The following is a 25,713-nucleotide window of genomic DNA, read 5'->3' on the forward strand; positions in this document are numbered from 1 at the left end:
CTGGTGCTATGGGGACATGTAGGCAAGCATCCTTCAGGTCTATAGATGCTAGGAAGCACACTGCAGACAGAAGCCTCCTCACTGAAAAAAATTGTATCCATTCGGAACGTCTTGTCCCGAATGAATCTGTTCAGTATCTTTAGATTCAAAATTTAACTACATTTTTCCAAATGTTTCCTGACTAGGAATACGTGCAAATAGAACCCCAGTCCTAACTCCTCCTGGGGAACAGGAATGAGAACCTCCTGCTCCCGAAGCTCTTTGAGGGCAGTCATTGTCAGAGATTACTCTTGATCTCTGGAAACCTGCGTGCCGTAAAAAGGACTTGTTGGGATTTTTGAGAATTCCAGTCTGTAGACCTGGGAGATCACCTGGGAGGACAAACCGACTGGAAGTCACTGTTTTCCCACTGTGGAAAAAAAGGCCTGAAATCTTCCTCCCATGGTTGGAAAACAAACCTTGGGGGATTGATTGGGAAGTCGGAACGGAACCCTGTTTCACCTCTACCTCTGAGACCTCCATGGGTCTCTTGTATCCTGCTCCTTTTAGCATCCTGGGCCTGGTGAAAAAAGGATGAAAACTTAAACCTGTGGCGTTCCCTTTTTTGGCTATAAAGGCCTTTTTCTTGTCCGCCATTCTGTCTAAAAACTGCCTCAAGATCAGGGTCAAATATCAGATCCCCTTCAAAAGGAAAACCACATAGCTTCACCGTAGAGGCTGAATCCCGACCAAGTCTTGACCCACAAAGCTCTACGTGCTGAGTTTACTAAAGTCAAAGACCTTGCGGACAATCTTACAGATTCTGCCGATGCATCTACCATGTATTCCCCCGCTTTATGCAAGATTGGGAAAGTATCCAGCAGATCTTTATGAGAGGTTCCTGCATCGTTACGCCCCTTCGACTGCTCCTGCCAATTATCCAAATTCCTGGCTAATACCATTGAAGCCCCTGCTGGCTTAAGGGTTGGAGTAGAGTCCCAGGCCTTCTTTAAACAGGGAATCAGCTATCAACGATGGTGTCCTTTAGAACACCCATGTCCTCGAACGCCAAATTCGTATTCCGAGAAACCTGGGAGAAAGCTGCATCGAGGTTGGGCCTTTTGTTCCAAACATGATTATCCTCATCAAAAGGGAACCTCCTTTTTAAAAGGACCAAAAAAAAAAAAAAAAGCCCTCTCAATTCCCTTTTCACAATCTCTGACAGTACCCTGTGAACCGAGAATAAACAGTACTTAACCTCATTCATACCCCGATATATCTTATGAGAACTGCTTTATCTTCTTTGATGTCTAGGGTAGAATGAATGGGTTAAGAGGTCGAACTCCTCCAGGGATAGTTTGTAATGTGAGGAATACACCCCTTATCTTCCTCTTCGTCTGATCCTGAGGAACCACTCACCCCCCCCCACTCCTCTGAACCACTGTCTCTAGGAGCGGAAGTGGAGGGATGTGGACTAGCTGGTGGATTTACCACTAGTTTGTGCTGCCCGAAGTTTATCCAAGGAGTGGAAACACTGAAAAGTATATGCCAACTCCTTCTAAAAAGAAGCTCACTAGGTTGTGCAGAAGAAGTCGCAGAGGACATCTCCTCCCTGACTAAAACCGCTAAGCAGGCCTTATATAAAGGCTTGGTCCAAGCGTCCCTAAGCGTGCTTTTACAGGAGGGACATTTCTCCCGGTTCCCTGCAGCGCTTTCACCATGGCGGAAGAAACTACAACCGAGGCCATGGTGCAAGGGGCCGGGCTTTAAAGTGTGATTGCAGTGTTTCCTGGGAAATTGGGTGGAGCAGCGCTCCCGTCAGGTGCTGTCCTGAAAGACTTGGGAAATTAACTTAAAGAAAAAAACTTAAATTCAGTTGTCTGAACATCTGGATCTACAGATTTGTGTTTTCATTAAAGAACCTATGCTTATGCATTCTTAATACAAACTGCTAGAATTATCTAGGTTTTACGTTTTGTTTTCATAAAAATAACTAAAAGGAGGTTGTCCACTTTCAGGTCTTCATTTAACTATGCAAAAACATCCATAGAATTCAAGTTTAAAAAAAAAGGTCAAGTAAACTAAACCGGTTATTTGAGTTCAAAAGGACATCGCAATATTGTGGTAATTTAATTTATATCCATACCTGACCATCCACTAAGGCAGTTAACGGAAGGTAATCAAATAGGTCTGTGAAGTATTTCCATACATTTGCATTTCCATATTTCCTTAAACATTCATCATAGAAACCATATACTTGTGTAATTTGCCTACTTTCATGATTCCCCCTTAGAATTGTAATACGTTCACGGTAGCGAACCTGGAAAGGTAAGAACAAAACATTTCAATATGATACAGGCAAAAGGCGATGTAACCTTTACCAACAGATATTAGTGAAAGTTCTGTTTTAGTCTGAAGAAACGCTGCTGCCGTTCCTTAACCACTTTAGCCCCGGAGGATTTTGCTGCTTAAAGAGGAAGTAAACCCTCCTCAGGAAGTTGTACCTATAGGTAAGCCTATATTAAGGCTTACCTATAGGTACTGTAAATATCTCCTAAACATGCACCGTTTAGGAGATATTTACCTTTAATGCAGCCAGTGACGTCACTGGCGCATGCGCTCTGAAGGAACGGCAGATCGTGCCGTTCCTTCAGAGCCCTGTGCCGTGACCGTCGGCTCCCGCGCGCGTGCGCGGGAGTGACGTCACCGCGGCTCCGGCCAATCAGATGGCCGGATGCCGCGATCCCGGAAGACGGGCGACTATACATGTCGCCCGTCATACAGGTAAGCGGACGGCACGGCGGGGGCTCGTTCTAAGGTAAGTATTTCATAATGAGCTAGTATGCGATGCATACTAGCTCATTATGGGTTTCTCTTTCAGGATGTAAAGAAGAGAAATTTTTTTTTTTCTCGGTGTACAACCTCTTTAATGACCAGGCCACTTTTTTCAACTTGGCACTGTGTGACTTAACTGACAATTGCAGTCATGCAATGCTGTACCACTACCCAAACAAAATGCATGTCCTTTTTTTCCCCACAGAGCTTTCTTTTGGTGGCATTTGATCCTCTGCTTTTGTTTGCGATATTAAAAAAAGTGAAAATTGAGAAAAAAAAAATTACATTTTATATTTTGTCTTTTAAAAAATATCCAATATACTCAATTTGTCATATTTTGGCCAAAACTTATTTAGCTACATGTCTGACAAAAAATCTCAATAAAACATTTTTATTGGTTTGCCTAAAAGTTATAGCGTCTACAAACTATGGTGTAAATACTGGAATTTATGCAGCTTTTACTTTGACTGCCTAAAATGGCAGGGCAGTACACATGCCATGGGTATATGTGAAATGACACCCCAAAATACATTCTGCTGCTTCTCCTGAGTATGGCGATATCCCATGCGAGACTTTTTGGCAGTCTAGCCGCGTACAGGACCCCAAAAACCAATCACCACCTTCAGGCTTTCCAAGGGCTTAAATTGTTGATTTCACTCTTCACTACCTATCACAGTTGAGGCCATGAAACGCCAAGACAGCACAAACCCCCCCCAAAAATGACCCGGAAAGTAGACACCCTAAGCTTTTGCAGAGAGGCATGCTGAGTGTTTTGCAGATCTCAATTTGTCGCAAAGTTTTTTTTTTTTCTTTCTTCAATTTTCAAAAAAGGAAAAATGCATTTTTATTTTCTTAATTTTCCAAAATAAATGAGCTGCAAAATACTCACCATGCATCTTAGCAAATACTCTGGGGTGTCTACTTTTTGAAAGTGGTCATATGGGGGGGGGGGGGGGGTTGTCTATCTTGGCATTTCAGGGCCTTCAAAACTTATCGGTAGTGAGGTGTGAAAACAATTTACGCCCTTAGAAAACCTGAAGTAGGCGATTGGTTTTACTAGATAATTACTTTGAACCTACAAACATATTATATTATATATATATATTTTTTTTTTTTTTTTTTTTTTTTTAAATCAGAGGCCCTACAGAACAAAATGGTGGATGTTGCAAATTTTTTTGCCACACGGTATTTGCGCACAGATTTTCTAAATGCAATTTCTGCGAAAACCATACTTTAATTTTATGCACATATACTACAATTCCTAATTGTTTGGTAAAATTTAAAAGATAATCTTATGCCGAGTACATAGATACCAGACATGACATGCTTTAATTGCGCACGCCCGTGTGCAGCGGCAACAAACTACGTACATTTGTAAAGCCTACACTTTGGACTTGGAGGTCTTCTGCAAGAATTACTGCCCTCAACCTGGCATTCGCGGCGATACAATTCTCGTCTCCATCAGCTCTAGACAATTGAATCACTGGCTGCACTCTCGGGTTAAACTGTGGGACAGGAGAGCCCGAGAAAAACCACGGAAGGCGGCGGGGAGTCCCCTCCCACTGCTTGTAAAAAGCAGTCTAGCAGCTAATTATCTGCTAGGATCGCTTTTACATGCAAGCCGACCGCTGGCTGTAAAAACAATACCAAGACGACTAAATCTGCAGGCATCATCCTGGTATAAACACTCAATATCCAGCAACGTACCAGTACATTGCTGGTCCTTGTTTGGCATATAGTGTAGGTTTTTTTTTCTTCATGCAGCCTGTGGGCTGAACAAAAAAAAAAAAAAAAGAGAACCTAACAAATCCCTGCCAGAAAATGTGTAGTACACCCATCATTAGCCGCCCAAAACATCCAAACCCATTTTCTAATGATGGGCAAACATGACAAATTCCATGTATACCTATTTTTTTTAACTGCGCTGCCAGAGATTTCCAAATATGCTGAGCGCAAACGCTGTTTGTGTCAGAAAATATAAAATCAGCGTAGCAGCTGATGAGTGCCCTGCAAGGCAAACTGGTTAACAATAGAATTAAATTGGTACCTGAAAAGTAAAAATGGTTACCAATGAAAAACAGTAACAAAGTACAGTAAAAGCAAAGTAGGAAGAGTAGAAGTAGAAGAGCAGAGTAAAAACAGAAAAACGCCCAACTATTTTTGGCTTGTTTATTTTACATTTTTTTGTAAACTTGTAATTTTTTTTTTCACTTTTATTCTTCAACTGCAACATTCCAGCTTGGGGTTTCAAAAAAATGTCGATAGCCATCGAACATCTTTCGAGACCCTGTGTTAGTGGGCCCTAGACTGTGCCGTGCTGTACCCTATGCTAACACTCCACTAGTGTGTGGTAGCGTTGGAAACATTCCCCGATGTAGAGACCAGGTTGGTCAGGACAGAAGGGACAAATGTGGGTGTCACGCCTAAATCCACACCTGCTACAGACACGACATCTTTGGGTAGGGGTACTCGGGAGGACATGTGGAAAATGCCTCATGCAGCTGGCTCACTGCATCTGGTAGGGGAAGTGGGGCAGGAGCACCTCCTGGATACAGGTAGGCACTGATGTATTCTTCCTGGATCTCTAGGAAGGATCCAGTTCGTCCTGACGCTTTGTATAGCACAAAGGCATTCAGCAAAGTCAATTGGAATAAACAGACACTTTTGTATCAGAGTCTGGCTATACGGGCAAGTACGGCGATAAAAGCTGGTCGTTGAGGTCCACCCCTCCCATATTAAAGGTTCTATTCATGGACACAGAGCGTCTTTCTCCAAAACCCCAGTTGCTGTATGAATTTGGACTGTCGTGTCTGCATGAAGGGAGGATAGAATGAAAACAAGTGTATCCTTCCCTGCAAGCAATTTGTCCTTTTTCAAGCAGGCTCTTCCCCCGACAAAGACAGGAATCTACAAGCCATTGGGGGAAGCCCCGGTGATTAGGTCGCACGGTGCCACATGCGCCAATTTGAAATTCAAGCAGGTGACTAAAAAGTGGCCCACGTACAAATGGTACCCCTTTCCGCATTAGGGTGACACCAAGTCCCAGACTATCTTGCCGCTGCTCCCTATGTAGTCTGGGCAGTTGGGGGGGGGGGGGGGGCTCCACAGTGCTCTCTTTATCCTCGTAGACACGGAAACTGTAGAGTCTGTGGCCCTGTCACACAGCTTGACCCCGTATCTGGCGCGCTTGCTGGGGAGATACTGCTTGATAGCAAGGCAGCCAGTAAACTTAATCAGGGACTCCTCAACACAGACAACTTGTTGGGGGGTAAACAAGGCTGCAAACCGCTGATTGAAGTGGTTTACGAGGGGCCTAATTTTGTGGAGCCGGTCATATCCAAGGTCTCCAACGACAATGAACTCCGTCGTCCTCGAAGTGCATGAACCGCAGAATTTGCTCGTATCTCGCCCAGGGCCCTGGACATGGAAGCAGAGAACACGCGCATATGGTGAATTGGGTTAGTGGACCAATATAACCGCAACTCATTGCTGTTGGTTATGCCCATGTTGAAGGAAAGGCCCAGAAAAGTTTTAAACTTGGAAACAGTTATAGGTTTCCAGCTGAATGGCCTGGCAAGGGACGAATTTGGGTTGGCGGCGATGAATTGACCAGCATATAAATTGCTTTGGTCTACAATAGATCTGAAAAGATCTCCCATGAAAAACAGCTCAAAAAAATTAAGGGGAGTAAAATTGTCTGTTTCCATGCAAATTCCAGGTTGAGCAGTGAATGGGGGGTGGGTAGTACAGGAGCTGTAGAATCAGTGGGCTGAAAATTCGGATATGCCAGTGCATCAGGGAGGGTATTATGGGCTGTACGGGCCTGTCTTCAAATTTGCGGTGGCTGCGGGCCACTACTCGTGCTAGCCACCGCACCAGATTCAACTGCACTTATGGGACGCGCCACTCCAAGTGATACAGCACTACTGGTATGTCTAGGTCCAGGGTGTACTAGGCCGCTGGTGCTTGCCAGTTCAGACAGAAGTGTGAGCGGCACTAGTACTGGCTCCATATGAGCATCCCACAATTCCTGCACCTCAGCAACTCCAGAACGGGGTCGGGTACACCTGACCTTAACAGGGATCCCTCAGTCGTCGGAGCCATTGCTGTCCACAGGCATATATACAGACCCCGATTCTACCAATGAGGCTTCCCTATCGCTCTCATCTGACATGGTCAGTATGCTGTAGGCTTCTTCACTACTGTTACCACGGTTTGGACATTTTAACAACTTAACAGGTAAAAGTGTGACTCACAGGTAAAAAAGCACCTGGTTGTCAAGGACTATTTCAACCGCTACCAAAAAACAGCTAGTGCTAGCAGGGATCAGGCCTGACTAACTCAGCAGTTGTGTTTTTTGGAAGGGACAGTAATCTATTGATCACTGCACTTGCCTGGGTGAGGTGGGCTGGGCCGAGGGGCTAAAAACGCAGGTGCTGGCAGGTGTCGTGACTGATCCTGCTAACGCTGGGAACCCTTAACTATTGGGGACGCTAGTATAGTTCTGATCAGATCAAAGATATTGATCCGTTCAGATACTATACTAGTAATGGAGGTGTATGTTTTACTGGTAATTAAGGGGTTAACTAATATTTCTAACTATGCGCCAGGGATCTGCGCTGTCCTAGACTGACGCTAATGTCACCTGTGACACCAATAGTGATCAGAAAAAAAATTACAGAAATATAAACAAATGCCATATACTGTCTATAGTGTGCAATGTGACAGGGGGTGCAGGGGGTTAAATATTTATGGGGGGTGGTGGGGACCCTAAAACTACTTGGGACAGAAACTAACTCGCTAGCGCTAACTCAAGTCACAATCACACCAATACAGAAAACCACTATAATACCTGTAGTATAGTGTGCAATGTGAATGGGGGGGGGGCGTTTACGGCGTTTACTGGAGGTGATGAGGGGGTTACATCTTTATTGGGGGGTGGCGGGTATCCCAAGCCTAAAAGTAACGGTCGCTAGCGCTAAATGATGTCACTAGGCACACTAATACAGAAATAAAGAGAACTGCTAAATACTGTAAACAGTGTGCAATGTGACAGGGGGTGTAGGGGTCAACTTGGGGGGGGGGGGGGTGATCGAGGGGTTAAATCTGCCTGTGCTTGGTGCTGTGATCGGTTCTGAACCCAGACCATCAGCGGGGGCGTGCCCTAGAGCGGCGGGAGTGAGTGACATAGTACTACGTCTTTGCCCAGGAGCGGTCGTCTGCCACAGTAAATCTGCAGTAGGCGGTCGTCAAGTGGTTAATACCACAATGAACAGTGTAAACTGCCTACTAGGACACATCAAAACCGTTTCTGCTGAAAAATCAAAGAAGCCAAAGAAGCCCATAGCTATTTCAACAGTGCAGGCAATTCATACCCATCTTAAAGAAAATTCTATTGGGCTTTGGGATTTTTGCAGAATAAGAATGCTCCCAACAGCTGACAAGCTGCCATGCATTCTTGAGCAAATCTGAATTGCCCCATATGTTTTTGTGCTAGGCTAAAAAAGAATATGTATTGAATGTTTGTTCAGCAGCCATGAAACTAATTCTGGTGACAAAACTGGATTTTTGCCTTACCGTAAAATCCTGAGGTTCACTGACAGCTTCAAGTCTTCAGACCATTGGGCTTATGCTCTTGCTCTTTAGGAGTAGGACTAGGTGGAAACCTTTTTGGCTACACCCCTGACTATCATTTCCTGCTGTAGGACTTTGTAACAAGTGGTGTCAGAATAAATCACTCAACCCCAAAAGAGGGGCGGGTGCTGTGCCTGTCCGTGAACCTCAGTGAAAAGGATTTTACGGTAAGAGAAAAAAAAAAAAAAAAAAAAGTTCTTTCGTTCACTTACACAGCTTCAAGACTTCAGACCATTGGGATGTACCAAAGCAATGCAATGCAACGAGGGGGTCGGAAAAACACAGCAAACGCAGAATTCCCAACAAGGCCAAAATCTAGCCAACCAGGTAACAGGAGCTCAATTAGGGATAACTGTAGCTCCTCACCAGAAAAAAAAAAAAAATCACCCTCAAGAAGCGGAAGCCTCCGCAGCCAGCAAAACTTTGAGGCCAAACGCTGCATCCAAAGATGCAAGTACACCCACTTTATAAAATTTTGTGAATGTGTGTATAGATAAGTAGCCGCCTTGCACACCTGAACCACCGACGCCTGTTGACGGAAGGCCCAGGAGGCACTAAGCGCCCTTGTAGAATGCACTAACAGGGAAATGAGGATCCTGACCCTTAATGAAGTAGGCCTGCACCACCGTCTGCCTGATCCACTTGGAAATTGTCACAGACACAGCCTGCCACTTACGAGGTCCATCCGTAAGAACAAAAAATTGTAATTCAGTCACTGCCAGGTAAACCTGAATCGCTCTTACCACATCTAAGGAATGTAAGGCAATTTCCTTAGGATGTTTAGGCTTAGGACATAAGGACAGTAGCCCAACATCCTCATTCAAATGAAACCGAGACAACCTTAGGAAGGAACGCCTGACAGGGTCGTAACACCACTTTGACCCTATGAATCACCAAGCAAGGTGACCGTCAGCACCCAATAGCTACTAAGAAAGCCACCTGCTGCGACAGTGAGCAGAGGAATATCGCGACTATTTTCAAAAGGAGGCCTTTGAAGCACCGACAGAACCAAATTGAGATCCCACTGTAGGAGCCAGATGGCAAACTCCCTGCACAAAAGTGTGAACCAAGGACTTCGCAGTTAATAGCCTTTGGGGAAAAAATAGCCAAGGCGGAAATCTGGCCCTTGATGGTGCCCACAGCAAAATGTTGATCTACACCCAATTGTGGAAACTCCAACAGGCAGGTCACAAAGGGAGCAGGGACACCAAGTAATGTACGCCTTCCATACTCAATCCTTCCTAGAAGATTTCCTAGCCTTCAGCAGCATAGGAATCACCGACTTAGACAGCCCTCTGTCTTTCAGTACCTGGCTTTCAATAGCCACGCCGTAAAAGCCAGCAACTAAAGCAGGATGGAAGATTGGTCCCGGAGACAGAAGATCTTCCCCGAGAGGAAGTTTCCAAGGGACGTCTGCTACCAGCCTTACCAGGCGTGCGTACCAGGACCAGAGAGGCCAGTCTGGAGGTGCCAGGACTGGAATTTCTTCTACCTCAATTCTGCATAGCAGTCTCAACAGAAGTTTAATTGGAGGAAAGGCGCAAATCAGTCGATACTGACCCCAAGGGGCCACCAGAGCATCTGCAGCGTCGGCCAGAGGATCCTGAAACCTTGACATGAACCTCTGCACCTTCTCGTTGAGACGGGAAGACAGCAAGACCAAATTGGCAGTCCCCCGCCGAAGACCGTTGATGAAACACCTCCAGGTGAAGAGTCCATTCTCCACGATCCAACATCTGTCCACTGAGATAGTCCGCTTGCCGATCCTCCACCCCCGGAATGTGCACAGCAGAGGGGGCTGGAACATTGTTCTGCACACCTCAAAGATGCTGGCCACTTCCCGGGCTGCCAGGGCACTTTGTGCCCCCTTGATTGTAATGCCATAGCATTGTCCAATTGTATCCGCACAGGGCGCCGCTGCAGATGGCAACCTGGACTCCTTCACGAGTCTAGACACCTTGGGAACACACTCCAAGGACACCTCCCCATCCGGACAGACTGGCATCCATGGTGATTAAAGTCCAATACAGTGAAAAAATAAATAATTTTCCCCAAACGCAGAGCCACCATAGGAGAGACTCCCTTGAACCTCGACTCAACAGACTCAGATTGTCCAATGACAGCGGATCCTTGTTCCCATTTGATCAGAATCGCCCTTTGCAAAGGTCTGGTTTTGAACGGCGCAAACCTAACCGCCTCAAAGGCCTGTTTAGAAACATGATCCGCAGACCAACACTCCGGCCAAGTATACATCGGATATCCACCGCCGAAACCGACAGGTGACCCAACAAGGGAGCTGTGCCCAGCGCAGCATCGCAACAAATTGCAGCCACCGCGCCAGTTGTCCAACAACTCCCAAGGCAGGAGGCACTCGCTCCTCACCTAGTCACGGCATTGGAACTCTGCCCGTCAGGCAGAGTCTTTGTGGCAAGGGCAAACACTTTGCCCAGTGCAGACCCCGCCAGGGAGTACAGCTCGCAGGCCACAGCCCACACCATCCTATCCCCCAGGTCCTTAAAGGACGGGGATACCTCCACTGAAAAAACTGTAGTCCTATTCAGCCTAGAGACCGTAGGTCCATCTTAGGCGGTACAGTCCCGATTACCAGACTGCGCAAAAGGGTAACGTCTAGCAGCCGCTCAATACCCCAGGGGAACATCTCAGACGGTCACATTCTTTATGAGCATGCTAGCAAATCAGGCTGCTCCGGATGGCATGTGTGCCAGATGCAACCTGCGCCCCAGGTGCTGTCGCTACATCTTCCAAATTGCAGTGTGTCACGCACTGAAAACCAGTGCATCCACCAGCGCCTGCATCACGCACGGCAGGGGAGGTAGAAACGCCATGCTCATTACCCAAGGAGACCAGGTGCGAGGTAACAGACCCGACAGGGAGGTCCCTGTCTGCGGCTGCTGAGAAGCAGAGACAGCAGATGAGGCAGGGGTAGGTGGGAGAAACATCAGGCACGCCCACAGACCTCCCAACAGAGGCCCCTAGAACCCACTGTCCTAAAAAGCAATCTCATGAAAACATGTGTAAACCAACAAACCTTCCCATAAGGAAGTGAGCAATGAAAACTGCCCAGGGTGAAGGGAGGGGCTCCATTCCCCAGAAACCGCCTCCAGGCACTCCCACCTAGATTCTCAGCAGAGAATCCACCGCAAAATGGCCCCCATTTGTACCAAGATGGCCGGCACCATAATAGACGAGGCTACAGCAAAATGGCGGCCCCACGCAGCAACAGAACCCACAGGGAGACATCCCGCCAGTCCTACCTACACCATCCTGCCCCTGGGAGGAACCGACCTGAGGCGTGCCCCCCCCCCCCCATCGACCAGGAACACAGGCGGGCGCCATCTCTTGACAGGATCCCTCTCCACCGAAGTGTGGGGGCTGTCAGCCAAGTAGGAACACTGCGACATAGGCCTAGACCCTGTCGTGTGCGTCCCGGCGAGACGTTTAACTCGCAGGGCCCGTCCAGTGGGACTATGTTACGGCTGACCCAGCATGGAGCCAAGGCCTGCATGCGCTCGCTGTCCAAACTGGGGGGGTGACCACTGGATCTAGATATCCAACCCGTCGCCCAGCCCGACATAGGTGCTTAAAGATCTCACAAGAAAAAAATTTTAGAAAAAAAAGCTAGCTAAAAGAAAAGACTCTACATAAATACTTTTATGCCAGGACCAAATATCCCAGCAAAGAACTAGGTCCTTACTCCTGACTAGGCAGATTAAAAAACGGACATCCTATGCAGGAAGAGAGGGTGTACCCTCCGGGACTGCCCATAGGCGTAGCTAGAACCTTTTTTTTGCCTAGTGTCCTACTCCTGTAGGGGGCAGTTTAACCCTACTGATATGGATCAGAGAACTGCGACCCGTCAATGAACGATAGAGAAACTGGATTTTTGACTTATCGTAAAATCCTTTTCTCTGAAGTTCATTGACAGATGCAGCTTCATATCTTCTTGACCATTGGGACGTTCCAAAGCAGTATTTGCATGAGGGGGTGGGAAAAAAACCCACAAAGAACGCAATTTTCCAAGGCTAAATGTAGCCAACCAGGTAACAAGGAGCTCAAACAGGAACAACTGGAGCTCAACGAGAAAAAACCTACAACCTCAAAAGAGAAAAAAGTTTAGACAGCAGCCGGCCAAGAGGTATCCGAAGATGCAACACATCTACCTTGTCGAACTTTGTGAACGTGTGCACCAATGACCAAGTTGCCGTCTTGCAAACTTGCATCACTGACGCCTGATGGCAAAAAGCCCAAGAGGCACTCAGCGCTCGAGTAGACCCTTTAGTGAATAAGCCTGACCCACGGTCACAGCAGACACAGCCATTCCTTTATGAGGTCCTTCGGAAGGACAGAGTCCGGTTTCCTGAAAGATTCAGTAGCCGCAAGCTAAACTAATTGCTTTGCATTCTTTGGATGTGATTTGGGCAATTTCCTTGGGATGCTTGGGCTTAGGACAGAGTGAAAGCAGCATAATGTCTTCATTCCAATGGGAACCCAAAACCACCTTGGGAAGAAAACGGAATTTTTGTAAAATCTTACCTGTAAAATTCCTTTCTCTGAGTCCTGTCGGAGGACTCAGAGAAAGGAATTTTACAGGTAAGATTTTACAAAAATTCCGTTTTCTCTTACGTCCTCCGACAGTCGCCGCCTCTTCATATTCGTCACATATGGGGACGTCCCAAAGCAGTGCAAACATGAGGGGTGGGAAACGCGACCGCGCCGAAAGGCAACGCAGTCTCCACATCAAAGAAAGGAACCTTACCAAAGGAAGGAAACCAGCTGGGCAACAGCAAAAACAAGTGCTCAACAGGAGCAACAACCCAGGAAAAGACAAAAAAACCAGGGGATACAAAAAACTATCCCAACAGCCAGGAGTCCCCAACAAGGGACCCTATGGAACAGCCGCACTAAGAACCTTGCGGCCAAAGGAAGCATCCGCCGATGCCTGAACATCTACTTTGTAGAATTTTGTGAAAGTGTGTACGGTCGACCAAGTCGCCGCCTTACACACCTGGGCTACAGAAGCCCCATGACGGCAGGCCCAAGACGTACTCAGTGATCTAGTAGAGTGCGCCTTCACAGGCACAGGGGGAACCTTCCCCTGCAAGGCATAGGCCTGTTCAATGGTCTGCCTGATCCATTTGGCAATGGTAGAGGCGGAAGCCGCCATGCCCTTCCGAGGACCCTCTGGAAGAACAAACAAGGAGTCAGTCTTACGAAAAGACTCAGACGATTTAAGGTAAACCCTTATCGCCCGAACAACATCCAGAGAGTGCAATCTCACCTCCTTCGGATGTTTAGGCTTCGTGCACAACGAAGGCAAAACAATATCCTCGTTAAGATGGAATTCCGAAACTCGTTTCGGTAGAAAAGAAGGATTAGGTCGCAAGACCACCTTATCCAAATGAACAACCAGGTACGGAGACTTGCAGGACAAAGCCGCCAGTTCCGACACTCTGCGAGCCGAAGTGATCGCCACCAAAAAGGCGACCTTTTTGGACAACATAGACAACGAGATCTCCCTGATCTGTTCAAAAGGAGCACGTTGTAACACAGATAGAACGAGATTCAAGTCCCAAGGGGGCAAAGGATCCCTCCTAGGAGGAACCAGATGCCGCACACCCTGAATAAAAGTGCCAACCAAGGAGTTGGAAGCCACGGGACGTTGAAACAGAACGGCCAGCGCCGACACCTGACCCTTAATCGTAGCCAGCGCCAAACGCTGATCGACACCCGTCTGAAGGAAAGACAACACACGGGAAACAGAGTACGTGCGGGGTGAAAACCCCCTGGACTCACACCAGGCAAAATAGGCCTTCCAAGTACGGTAATAAACCTTCCCCGAGGAAGACTTCCTCGCGTTGATCAAAGTATGAACGACCTCTGGAGAGAGACCCTTCTCCTTCAGGACCTCGGTCTCAACAGCCAGGCCGTCAAAGCCAGCGACTGTAAAGCAGGATGGTAAATCGGTCCTTGAGACAGTAGATCGTCTCGAAGAGGCAGACGCCAAGGAGCGTCGACCGCCAGATTCACGAGGTCTGCGTACCAGGACCGGCGAGGCCAGTCCGGTGCCACAAGAATCACCGTGCTGCGTTCCGAGTGCAACCTGCGAAGGAACCTGGACAGCAACTGAATCGGTGGAAACGCGTACATCAGCCTGTACTGATGCCACGGGCCCACTAACGCGTCCGACGCGTCTGCCCGAGGGTCGCGCGTCCTTGCCACGAACCTCTTCACCTTGTAGTTGAGGCGAGACGCGAACAGGTCCACATCTGGAAGACCCCACTTCGCGCACAACATCTGGAAGACAGCCGGGTGGAGAGACCATTCCCCCTGATCCAGGGTCTGGCGACTCAGATAGTCCGCCTGCCAGTTCTCCACTCCCGGAATGTGAACCGCCGTTATCGCCGGGACATGAGTCTCGGCCCAAGACAGAATGTCGGCCACTTCTCGAGCCGCTCGGGCACTCCTGGTGCCCCCTTGGTGGTTGATGTAGGCCACCGCCGTGGCATTATCCGTCTGCACCCGAACCGGGCAGCCCTGCAGCCGGTCCGTCCAGCGATGAAGACAGAGCCTTATCGCACGCAATTCCAGAATGTTGATCGGAAGGGAAGACTCCCCCTCCGACCAGGTCCCCTGGGCGGACAGAACGCCCAGAACACCACCCCAGCCCGACAGGCTGGCGTCCGTGGTGATTATCGTCCACGAGATCGGACGAAACGACTTGCCCCCGGACACCAACGGGGACTGGAGCCACCACAGAAGGTTTTCCCTGGTGCGATGACTCAACGAGATCTGAAGATCCAGAGATTGAGGTCGCCCGTCCCACCTGGACAGGATCTCCGCTTGGAGACCCCGCGTGTGAAACTGCGCGAAAGGAATCGCCTCGAAGGTCGAGACCATCAATCCCAGACATCTCATACCCGTCCGCAGAGACGAGTGTGGAACGTCCCTGAGGGACCTGACTTCCTCCTGAAGAGTCCTGAGTTTGTCTTCCGGCAGGAAGACCTTCGCCTGCACCGAGTCCAGTATCATTCCCAGATAGGGGAGACGAACCGACGGACTCAGTGTCGACTTTGGAACATTTATCGTCCAACCGAACTCCTGCAGAGTTTGCATTGTGACAGACAGGTCCTTCTCCAGACCCTGTCTGGTCGCAGACCGAACCAGAATGTCGTCCAGATACCCCAGGACAGAAATGCCCTGGGCTCTCAATAATGCCAGAACCGGTGCAAGCACCTTGGTGAAGACCCGCGGAGCCGAGGCGAGCCCAAAGGGCAACGCCACAAACTGGTAGTGATCCTCCGCAATGGCAAATCGAAGGTACCTCTGATGACCCTCGAATATGGGGATGTGAAGGTACGCATCCTTCAAATCGATGGAGGCCATGAATTCCCCCGGAACCAGGGCAGCCACCACCGAGCGCAGGGATTCCATGCGGAACTTGCGAACCCGCACAGAGCGGTTCAGAGCTTTCAAGTCCAGAATCGGACGAACCTTGCCCTCCTTCCTGGGCACGGTGAACAGATTGTAATAAAACCCCCGAAATCTGTCCCGATGAGGCACCGGAACCACCACTCCCTGAGCCCTCAGGTCCCGCACCGCCAGGTGCAGATCCCGCAGGCGCTCTGGAGACAGTTGAAGATTTGAGGGAAAAAATCTGCTCTCCGGCCGAGAGAGAAACTCGATCTTGTAACCAGATCGAACGATTTCCAGAACCCATCTGTCCCTCACACGGCCAACCAGGGCTGAAGAAAACCGAGCAAGCGTCCCCCCACCCCAAAACTGGGTGAGGGCGCCCCTTCAGGCCGAACTGTTATGGGCCGCAGGTCCGGATTGACCGGACTTCTGTTTCCCAGACCAGGGCTTCTTCTGAGAGCCTTGGCCCTTGAACGGTTTGCCCTTGTAGTGCGGCCGAAAGGCACGAAAGGACCCCTGAGGGGGCCGAAAATGAGCATGCTTCTTCCCAGAAGCCCCCTTAGCCTTGGGGAAATGGGGCAAGAGAGTGCTCTTACCCCCGGTAATCCCCTTAATCAACACATCCAGGGACTCCCCAAAAAGGCGAGACCCATCATAAGGCAGATTGGCTAAGGTTTTACGTGAAGATTGGTCCACCGACCAACATTTCAACCAAACCAGGCGGCGAGACAACACCGCCACGCTGTGCACACACGCAGCCAACGGAATCAGGTCCAGGTCCGCATCACACAGATACATGACACCCTGGTGGATCTGATCCACCATATCCAGGGTCGCCGGCGAGGCCGAGTCGGCCACTAGGACGCGCCTAAGCATCTGCGTCCAACTTGCGATCGCCTGGGCCGCCATGAGAGAAGCAAACAGAGCCTTAAGCACAGAACCCGTAACAGAATAAGTATGACGGGCAAGAGACTCCAGTCTCCTATCCGTGGCATCACGGAAAACAGGGGATCCCTCTGCAGGGATCGCAGTGGCTTTGTTCAAAACCGCAATAGCATGATCCACTGGCGGAGGCACACACCACCGTTCATCAGTGGCAGGCGAGAAAGGATAACGCAGCTTAAATTTACTTGGTACCGCAAAAGGCTTGCGCAAATCGCGCCATTGGTCCTTAACAGCGCGCTGAAAATCAGCATTGCAGGGAAAAACCTGCGGCGTCCTGCGTTTTCTCTGCGTCCCATAAGCCGCCAAGGCAGCTGGGGGACACACCTCGTCCTGCAAACATAGCGTCTGCTTAATGGAAGCAATCAACTCATCCATGATTGCAAGCTCTTCAGGCGAGCCAGGGGGAGAATTATCAACCCCCTCAACTTCAGCCTCTACCTCAGACCCCACTAGATCAAGAGAGGAGCGGGACCCCGATAGGGAGGTCCCCGCCAGAACAGCCCCATCACCTTCACCCTCAGAATCAGAGGACAGAGCAACTCTGGGCCGTTTTGTAGATTGAGCAGCCACCAGCATTTGCACCTGTGCAGCAAGGCCAGCCACAATAGTGGCTAAATCCCCCCCTGGGGGGGAAACAGCGGTCCCCTGGCTTTCCACCAATACTGTGGGAAACTTGCCCTCCTGAGAATCCATTGCCCCTGTATGCCAGACAACCAAGGGTTAACTGCCCCCTTACAGCAAGCGCGGCAAGCGCAGCCCACCGCACCACACTCAGGCACAATGAGACCCCCACAGGGAATATACAGACTGAATACAGGCAATGGAACACAGGAATAGAAGGATAAAACCTGAGGAGACTCCGCTGCTGCTGCTGCCTCGATCGGTGCTTCCAGGAGAGAGGAAGTGATGCTGCCAGGGCGCTCTATGTAAGCCTATGGAGGCTACAAGAAAATGGCCGCCGTGCATGTAAACCATGCGGCCGGAGCGGGCGCCGGTAAAATGGCGTCGTTTGGCGCCGAAATCGCCGCTCCACAGTGCATAAAATCACACACAATATTATCCCATTATATGGATACATGTTAGATCGCCGCAGCGATCGCTGTATATGCCCCAACATGCCATTAAAAACATGCCCCACAGCACACAGCTCCTCACACTGCCCAGCCTGACATACTCAGTGTCATACAGCTCCCCCCCCCCCTTGCAGCCCACAGCATGCAGCCGAGAGATAGGGAGACAAGCAGTGTGATTAAAGGCAGGTTACACAGTCCCAGACTGAGACCCCCCCCAGACAGACAGGTCCCCACATAGATACACTTACCTCACATGGCGTGGGGAACCCGCACAGGCGAACAAGCCGCTGCACATGAGGCAGGGAGAGTCGCAATTCAAGACGCACACAATGGCGGTTCAGAAACCGCACAGCGTCCGGTGAGGTAGCCACCTCACCAATCATCCCTGCACCGAACAGGGATGGGTCGTTCACTGTGCCAGGAGCGTTACCTGGCCGAACGCTCGATGGCAGACTGGGAAGCCACTGACCCACGACCTGCGACCAGGGGGATCAGCCCGAGACCCAGTCCGCATGATCCTCTTCGTCCGAAGAACTAACTAATGCTGACAAAAATAACAGCTAAGTAAAGGTAGAGAGAAAACTCAAATATCAAAAAGAAGAAAGAGTCTGGGACAAAAAGTCCCAGCACAGAGAGAGCCAGCCACTCCTGACAAGCTAGACATTAAAACTGAGATATGGTTGCAGGAAGTAGGAGGGTATTGACTGAGGGGACCACCCCTTGAGGGTGGGATATGTTAAAGCTTTATTGTTAACATATTCTGTTGCCTAGCTACTCCTTCGGAGCAAAGTCTAATACCCCATATGTGACGAATATGAAGAGGCGGCGACTGTCGGAGGACGTAAGAGAAACTACCGATTAGGTCGATATACTACCAAATAAGGTAAACAGCAGGACACCACCACCAATACAGACACCCTGCAGGCAGAAGTGAGCCACCAAAAAGGCAACCCGAGATTAAGCAGAGGAATCTCCCTAATGTTCTCAAAAGTTTTTGAAGAACAGATATCAAATTTAGATCCCACAGAGGCAGTGGGGATCGCCCTGGAGGCGCCATATGATGGACCCCCTGAATAAGTGATAATCAGGGCATGCGTAGCTAAAGGACATTGGGGGGAAAAAAAAAAAAAAAGCCAAAGCCGACACTTGGCCTTTGATAGTGCCCAAAGCCAAAACACTGTTCAACCCTTTTTGACGAAAGGTCAAAACCCTAGCTACCGAAAACAAGCGAGGCTGCACTTTCCCACCATGAAATATAAGATTTCCACGTACGATGACAGATCTTCCTGGAAGTAGACCTCCTGGCCTTTAAAAGCATAGGAATCACCGAGTCTAAAGGACCTCTATCCTTCAATACCTGGCTTTCAACAGCCACGCCGTTAAAGCCAGCGACTAAAGCGGGATGGAAGATCAGCCCTTGAGACAGCAGATCTTCCCTGAGAGGAAATCACCAAGGAGCACTGGCGACCAACCTTACCAGGTCTGCGTATCAAGACCGACGAGGCCAGCCTGGGGCCACCAGAATCCTTTCCACCTCTTCTGCGCAGAAGCTTCAGCAGGAGTTTTAGCGGAGGGAACAGAGCAGCCGATACTAACCCCAAGGAGCATCAGTGCATCTGTGGCATCGGCCAGAGGATCCCTCAACCTGGCTACAAACCTGTGAACCTTGTCGAGAGGCAAACCGGTCGACATCAGGTGTCCCCCACCAGACAAAGGAAGGGAAACCCCTCTGGTGCAGGGAAAACCCACCCCCCCCCCCCCCCGATCCAACATCTGCCTGCCAGTTCTCCACACCTAGGATGTACACAGCAGAGAGCTGGAACAAACTTCTCCGCCCAAACCAGGATCTCAGCCACCTCCCAGGCCGCCAGGGCACCCCATGATGATGTACGCCACGGGCGTGGCATTGTCAGATTGGATCCGGACCAGACAACCTTGCAGACAAGCTGTCCAATGACTCAGGCTTCTGAGCTCAAAGATATTTATTGGAAGCTTGGACTCTTCCACCGTCCAGGATCCCTGGGCATAAAGCCTCCCCAGTCTTCCTCCCCAGCCTGACAGGCTGGCGTCCGTGGTTACCATTGTCCAATACAACGGAAGGAAGGACTTGCCTTGGGGTAGTGCTGACGAGTGAAGCCACCATAGAAGTGCAGACTGTTGCGACTCAACCGAATCAGTGTCCAAGGATATTTGACCTTTGTTCCACCTTACAAGAATCTCCCTTTGTAAGGGTCTCATGCGGAACCGTCTCGAAGGTTGATACCAGCAGACCCCAAGGCCTGCCTGCAAGTCCGCAGAGAGGACAGATTGTCAACAGCAACTGGATCGCCCCCTGCAACTTGTCCAGGGGGAGAAAGATCCAGTTACTTCAGTCTCATTGAAGGTATCAGGGTGGATTTTTTAAACTGATGCTCCAACCGAACTCTTGCAGTGTTCGGACAGTAATCAAGTTGCCAAACAGGGCTGAGTGAGTCCTCCCACAATAGGATGAGATCGTCCAGGTGCCCCAGTACCAAAATCCCCCATTGGCGCAGTAATGCCAACACTGGGGCCAGTACCTTGGTAAAGACCCTGGGAGCGTAGGCGAGACCAAAGGGTAACGCTGCAAATTGATAATGCTCCTCTCCTATAGCGAAGCAAAGAAAACGCAGGTGTCCAGCGTAGATAGGGATGTGGAGATATGCGGCCTTGATATCTATGGAGGCCAGTCTCCCACCACTACTGTGTGAATGGACTCCCATCGGAAACTTCTGTGCCTGCATAAAGTGGTTCAGAGCCTTGAGGTCCAGGATTGGATGCACTTTCCCTTCCTTCCAGGGCACAGTAAACCGGTATGAATAAAACCCCTGAAAGTGTTCCTGAGAGGGAACCAGCACAATCACACCTTTGACAGCTGATCTTGTACTGCCTCTCGTAGATCCCTTAATGCGGTCTGGAGATGGGCGCAGATTAGACAGGAAGAACCTGTCCGACGGTTGAGACCTGAATTTGATCTTGTACCCTGACCGGATCAGTTCGTGAACCCATTTGTCCTGAAACAAGGTAGTCCATGGTTCAGGAAAGAGAAGAGAAGATGTCCCCACACCCCAGAATCTGGTGAGGGCACCCCTTCATGCAGATGAGGATTTGTCTGCAGATCTGAATTGGCCTGTCTTTGGTTTACCTGACCATGTCTTCTTGGAACCTGCAGAAGACCTGAATGGCTTTCCTTTTTTCTGCGACCCGGAGGCACGAAAAAGCCACCTATGAGCAGTAAAAGGCGGCCCCCATCTAACACATGGTGCTTGCCCTTAGAGGATTGAGGGAGAAGAGTACTCCTCCCACCTGTAAGGCCTTTGATCAACTCATCCAGGGAGGATCCAAACAATCGCTCCTCCGTAAAGGGAAGGTCAGCAAGAGCCTTTTTGGAAGCCTGGTCCACAGACCAGCCCTTTAACCACACTATGCGTCTAATAGCAATCCCCAAACCAGACACGCTGGCCACCAGGGGATCGCATCCAGCAACACATCACATATATACACACAGCAGGGCTTGAGCCATTTGATCCATGAGCTCAGACCCAGCAGAGAGCTGTTCCGTAAAAGACCCCTTTAAGTAACTTTACCCATTCAGTGATGGTCTAACACCAGGGTGGTCACAAATATTGGTTTCAATATTAAGCCCGCTTACACATGTAAATGTCGGGACAGACTCAATCAACAGGGTCCGTAAAGGCCTGGGATTCCTCCACCGGGACCACAGTAGATTTATTCACTCTGGAAACTGGATGATCCACCTTTGGTGGCACGGTCCACCGAGTGGAAACCTTATCTGCAAAAGGATAACTGCATTTAAAACACTCGGGCACCACTAGCATGTGCATGATGCGCCTCCACTGTTCATTGACAAAACGTTTCGGGCAAGGAAACACTGCGCGATTTGCGGGTGCCAAAAGACACCTGCATTCTTGACACTGTAGACTCATCTGCCATTTTTGAAGTTTATCACTGAAACTATAAGTGCTTCCACCGATGTGCTTTCCCATGCGGCAGCCGAAGAGGACAGGTCCTCTTCCCCATCAGAATACAATGACAGTCACCAGGGTGGGTGTGTCTGCGGCAGCCATATCTGCCTCAGAATCTGAAAATACTACACAGAGGGAGGAGAAGGCAAAAGGGTGCTTACGGCTAGCGTTATTTTTAACACCAAATCCACTTTTGACACCAGGCTTCCCAAAACGGCTGTAAAAGTTGACAAGGGCTGCGACCCAGAGGGTTCTGCAGCCACACTGAGGGAGTCTGTAGGTGAGATTTTGTCCTGGGACTCCATTTAAACTGAAACTAAAAAAGTGAAGTGTCACTTGAAAAGTCGCAAAAAACACGATCGCACCGCTGCACTAGCAGTAAAGCAAGTCCCAGCCTAACAGTGTCAGCAGTGAGTGAGGAATATCTTACAGGGAACCCCAAAAACATTACCAAACTGATCAGGAGGCTTTTAGGAATGTTCTTTGCAGCAGAAGGAAGGATCTGACACAAGAAATAGAAAAGCCCCTGGGTCATGCCTAGAGTCTTTAGTGTTTCCCCTTGCTGTCTAGCGATCGTGGACTACAAGAAAATGGCTGCCCCAAGCATTTCTATGGAGAACTATCAGAAAATAGCTGCCCATGAATTACAAGGAAACGTTTTACAAAAGTCCACAGCAAAATGGCAGCCCCCACGGCGCGCCATGCGTCTTCAGGACCCCCGGGGGGGGGGGGGGGTCAGCAGACAAGGCATAGGAGAATACACAGAAGGATTTTCCTGCCTAGTGTCCTACTCCTGTAGGGGGCAGCATAACCCAATGGTCAAGATATGAAGCTGCGTCTGTCAACGATAGAGAAAAGGTTTAGTCTTTAAGAGGTTAAACTGCCCTCACTTAGACCGAAGTTCATTCTTTTGATCTAAAAGAACAAAATGATACATCAACATTGCCAAAGCTGGAAGATAACTAAACACAATGTTTTAAATATTTGCCAGAGGCTCTATTTGACAGCTGTGAGTGAGCAGATAGAGAATGGCTCCGCTCTATATATGAATGGAGGAAATGCCATTTTAAGATCGTGGTGGGGTGAACGATCGTGCAGCTCTACTGTACACTGGCTACAGTGCACAGTCCTGATCCATATGGCATTTGTTATGATGAATGAACCTGGGTGCTGGGGTAGTTCAACAATGGCCACCCAAAAGCAGAAGCAGAAAGCCCAGGACCCAGAGAATGACAGCAGGGGAAAATGCTTGTCAGCCAAATGTTGAGAGATTAAGGGCATTTGCTTTAAGCCAGGACACTACCACTCTTCTAGCTTCCAATATTTCAAACTAGTTACTCTTACCTTCAGTGCAACCAGTAACGTTACAGTTTCTACCGAGTAATAACCTCTATCAACATAATCCCCCATGAATAAATAATTTGTGTCTGGTGATTTGCCTCCAATTCTGAACAATTCCATAAGATCGTGAAACTGTCCATGGACATCTCCACATACTGTGACCGGACATCTTACTTCTTGGACGTTTGATTCTTTAGTCAAAATTTCTTTTGCCTGTAAAAAAGATAGAACAGTGTCATTTTTTTTCCTTCTACTAGGGATTAAAATACTTGTTAAAGTGCTGACTGAAAAATGCAATCACTCCCTTCCTGCCATGAGAGCCATTATGTAATCAAATCTGACGACAGAAATAAGGCTACAGATAGAAGGCATGAGACAAGTGAATACCAATAGATTATAGGAGTAATAGTTGTAGCCAGCTTTTGACCACCACTACTTTCTGAGAAAACAGGACAATGATACTATTTTACAACATGAATACATTTGTTGGTCCTCCTCAGCCATCTGAAAGGGATTCTCCATTCCTCCAGGAAAAAAAGGGTGACGACATTAAAAGCAATTGTCTCATGTATACCTATATGCATTTGGTTTAGCACAGTAAAGCAAAAAAAAAAAAAAAAAAGTGAAAAGGAGAAAATTGCCTATACTACAAAGCTTTTCTAAAATGACCAGGACAAATTTCTTAGTACCCATTGAAATTATAACATAGGTTAACAGTAATATTGAGCTTTTTCTATAATTAGGATCAAGTCTATTCTTGTAAACAGTCAGCCTATTAAAGCGGAGTTCCACCCAAAAGTGGAACTTCCGCTTTAGGGAGTCCTGACCCCCCGACATGCCACATTTGGCATGTCATTTTTGGGGGGGGGAGCGGGTACCTAGTTTTGACAGGTACCCGCTCCCACTTCCGCTCGGAGCGCCGCGGCGCCCTGAGCGGAAGTTCTCCTCTCCCCCTCCCTCCCTGCAATCTTCTGGGACACGTCAGAGGTCCCAGAAGATTGCCGGCCAATCACGGCGCGCAGCGCGACTCGCGCATGCGCAGTGGGCACCCGGCTGTGAAGCCGCAAACTGTAACAGCCGGGTGCCCACAGCAGTGATGCCGGCGCCGTGGGAGAGGATCGAGGCTTCCGGCGGCCGCATCGCTGGACCGTTGGACAGGTGAGTAAATGGCTGGAACTCCGCTTTAAGTCTGAGAAAAAAGTAGTCACGGCTGCTTGGTATCAGTGTGCACGGCACTAAACCCTGGGCAGAGAATTGTCCAAGGAGATCAGAAAGGAAAAATTATAGACTAAAGGTCAAAGAAAAGGCTCCAAGACTGCCTCCAAACATCATGATGCTTGACTATATCTGCAAATGTTGAAGGTTTAAGTTCCATAGGAGTGTAGTCAACCTTCTTGGACATGGCTGCAAGAGGAAAAGTAGACTCCAAATTGAACAGGATAATGCAAATTGGGGGGGGGGGGGGGGGGGCTGGAAGACACTAGCTGAACTTAGAACTGAAAAAAGTCAAAGAACGTCATTGTCTCATCACAACACCAGTCCCATGAGTGACGGTGGACTTCCAAAGAAAAACTAAGTCAGACTAGAATTCGACAAAATGTGTGTAGACATTGCACAAAGCTTCTGGGAGACTTTTGTGCAAGGTTTTGAAGAAGCACGTTGTCAGTGTGAAATATCAACCTTTCCATGGTCTGTGTCCTCGTCCTGGTGGTTTTATGTATGTTTCAATAAATCTATTGGTGTGCAGCCAATTTCTTTCCCAAGACTTTTAGGCAGACAAGACTGGAGCTTTTTGGCAAGTCAAAATCAGTTAGGCTTTTAAAAGAAAAGAACACTGTACCCACTGGGAAACAGAGCCTTGTTTTTTCTTTGGGGCCACTTTGCTGTGCCTGGCATATGTGGAGCTCATTACAATCGAAAGAGGAATTTTGAAATGGGGGGGGGGGGGGGGGAAAGGTACTGCCCAGCATGCTAAAGCATGATTTTTGTTAAAATTCATGGGTCTTCAAATAGGATGACCCAAAATACACAGCTAAGAGCGCCCAAGAATAGCCAAACACTGGGCAATTAGGGGGCTGGATAGGATTCCTATTGAACATCTATGGAAAGCACTGTGACATTGTCTGCAGAAAGCACCGCTCAAACCTAAAACAGTTGGAAGCAGTTTTCCCAGGTGTGGGCCAAACCACCTGCTGCCTACCAGAAGTTGCAGAAGTCTCATTGAGAGTTAAAAAATAGTTTACTTGCAGTTAAGGCTCCATTCACACCTGGGCGTGTTTCAGGCGTTTTTCCAGGCGTTTATGGGCGTTTTTGCAGGCGTTTTTAGATTGACTAGAAACCAATGGAAAATGCCTGTAATCTGCCCAAAAAGAAGCTCATGTACTTTTGAGTGTTGGGCGTTTTGCTTCAGGCGTTAAAACGCTCAGATGTGAACAGGGGCCATTTAAATGAATGGGGTTTTACTTGTT

The 25,713-nt window shown here is 48.8% G+C and overlaps 1 protein-coding gene across 1 annotated transcript in view; it reads right to left on the reverse strand.

Annotated features, from left to right (window-relative positions):
* Nucleotides 1-25,713, reverse strand: part of PPP2CA (protein phosphatase 2 catalytic subunit alpha) — a 116,151-nt gene that overhangs the window by 40,797 nt on the left and 49,641 nt on the right. Inside the window, exons 2-3 of the mRNA XM_082254872.1 lie at nucleotides 23,249-23,458; nucleotides 2,126-2,299 (exon numbers count right to left, since the gene is read on the reverse strand). Of these exons, the coding sequence (XP_082110998.1) occupies nucleotides 2,126-2,299; nucleotides 23,249-23,458 (384 nt within the window). The remainder of the gene's footprint in view (nucleotides 1-2,125; nucleotides 2,300-23,248; nucleotides 23,459-25,713) is intronic.

Source organism: Pelophylax lessonae, assembly GCF_965119305.1.
Source record: "Pelophylax lessonae genome assembly, chromosome: 4".
NCBI lineage: Eukaryota > Metazoa > Chordata > Amphibia > Anura > Ranidae > Pelophylax > Pelophylax lessonae.